Below are 1,575 nucleotides of genomic sequence, written 5' to 3' on the forward strand. Positions count from 1 at the left end.
CTTTTATAAATACTTTGAAGCAACTCTAACTCTTTTGTAGGTTCTTAATCATGTAAAACTCCATTAATTAATTTAAATAAGGGTAAAATTGAAAAAAAAAACATCATTAATGTTTTTTAAATAGTGTGAACACATAAGATAAATACAGCTAGATAAAAGAGGTTCACATGATAGTACAGATAGAAATCTCACAGACCATCGTGATACTTGACATGTATCTTTTTTGTCTTATTCCTAACCATCACAATATTCCTCCAAATGTAAGCATTCTAACCATCCCTACTATTTTTTCACTAGTATAAATTAAGACCTCTAAATGAAAACAAAAAATAAAAAATACATTTCTTTTCTTCAAACTATCACTTTCGCTCTCTTCTTTCTCTCTCTTAGTTTCACCATGGCTAAAGATAGTTTCACCATGGCTAAAGACCTCCAAACTCCAAAAGATTTCCAAGAAAACCAATCACCAAACATCAATTCTCCTCTTCCAAATGAATGCAAAACCCCAAAATCTCCTTCATGTAGGATTCCCAAAGCTGTTAACTGTCCTGGTGCTCCTAAGAAACCGAAAAGGGCAAATCGGTCATTGTGCAAGAGAAGATTGCGATTTGAGATTGTCGTCATGGTTGCTGAGGAAGAAATCGATTCATTTTTCAGGAATGCTGAAGATGCTAACAATGGTTGTAACAAGATCATGAAAAGAAGACGTAGCATGTAAACTCATAAAAAATGTTATTCAAAAATATTCATTTGATATCTGAAACTCATAATTGACTGATTGATAAAAGTTGTTGCAAAGAGTCTAACTCTAGTAGTAGTTTTTAGAATTAGTAGTAAGGTCAAGTTTCATTTATTTATCGTGTCGTGTCGATCGTAGCGTTAGGTAAGTTATTAGCTAGCTAGCTAGTAGTAACAAAGAAAAAAAATAGTTTTAAGTATTATGTAATAGTATCTATTGCACCTTTCTTTTTCTTGTTTTAGTTGTAATTTTAGATATGAATGGATTTGAATTATGGGTATAAATCAATGAAGCATCCAGTTTTTATTTAAATTTGTTAATTTTTTTGGTAATTTTATATTTTGATTATCTGTTCTACCATTTTTATTTTTAATGAGTTAATGATGATACAATTTTTTTTTGTTTGAGTTCGTTATATATTTATTATCTGTACTAGCCAACCTCCTGTTTTGAGAAGGTTGTTTTCACTTTCCTTTCTTTTTCCTTTTTTGTACTCTTTTGAACTGGTTTCTTTTTTAGTCGAGGGTTTATTAAAAACAATTTTTTTGTATATTATATTTTGTGTTCACACTTCATTTTGTGAGATTACTGTTGTTGTATCGTTTTTAAGAAATTCTCATCTTTTGCCTTATTTTCTTTTGATTATCGAGTTTTTATAGAGGTGAATTCAGTGCTAAAATTCATAAGTTATAAATAAATATATATATTTGATTAAATTAACAAAATTTATTTAGATTCGCCTCTATAATTTTAATTTGTGGGAAGTGGAGAAAGATGTGGTAATTGGTTAATTGCTTTTGTTAGAAGGAAGGAAGTTTGTGAAGTTCCTTTTTTAT

At 29.1% G+C, this 1,575-nt stretch overlaps 1 protein-coding gene across 1 annotated transcript; it reads left to right on the forward strand.

The window, feature by feature from the left end:
* Positions 1-414: 414 nt before the first annotated feature.
* On the forward strand, positions 415-718 carry LOC125837051 (cyclin-dependent protein kinase inhibitor SMR13-like). The gene has a single exon (XM_049516190.1). It carries the CDS (start codon positions 419-421, stop codon positions 716-718), a length of 300 nt encoding a protein of 99 aa, XP_049372147.1. The 5' UTR covers positions 415-418.
* The last annotated feature ends 857 nt before the right edge of the window (positions 719-1,575 follow it).

Source organism: Solanum verrucosum, unplaced genomic scaffold (genome assembly GCF_900185275.1).
Source record: "Solanum verrucosum unplaced genomic scaffold, falcon-dt-bn FXZP01000165.1, whole genome shotgun sequence".
Taxonomy (NCBI): Eukaryota; Viridiplantae; Streptophyta; class Magnoliopsida; order Solanales; family Solanaceae; genus Solanum; species Solanum verrucosum.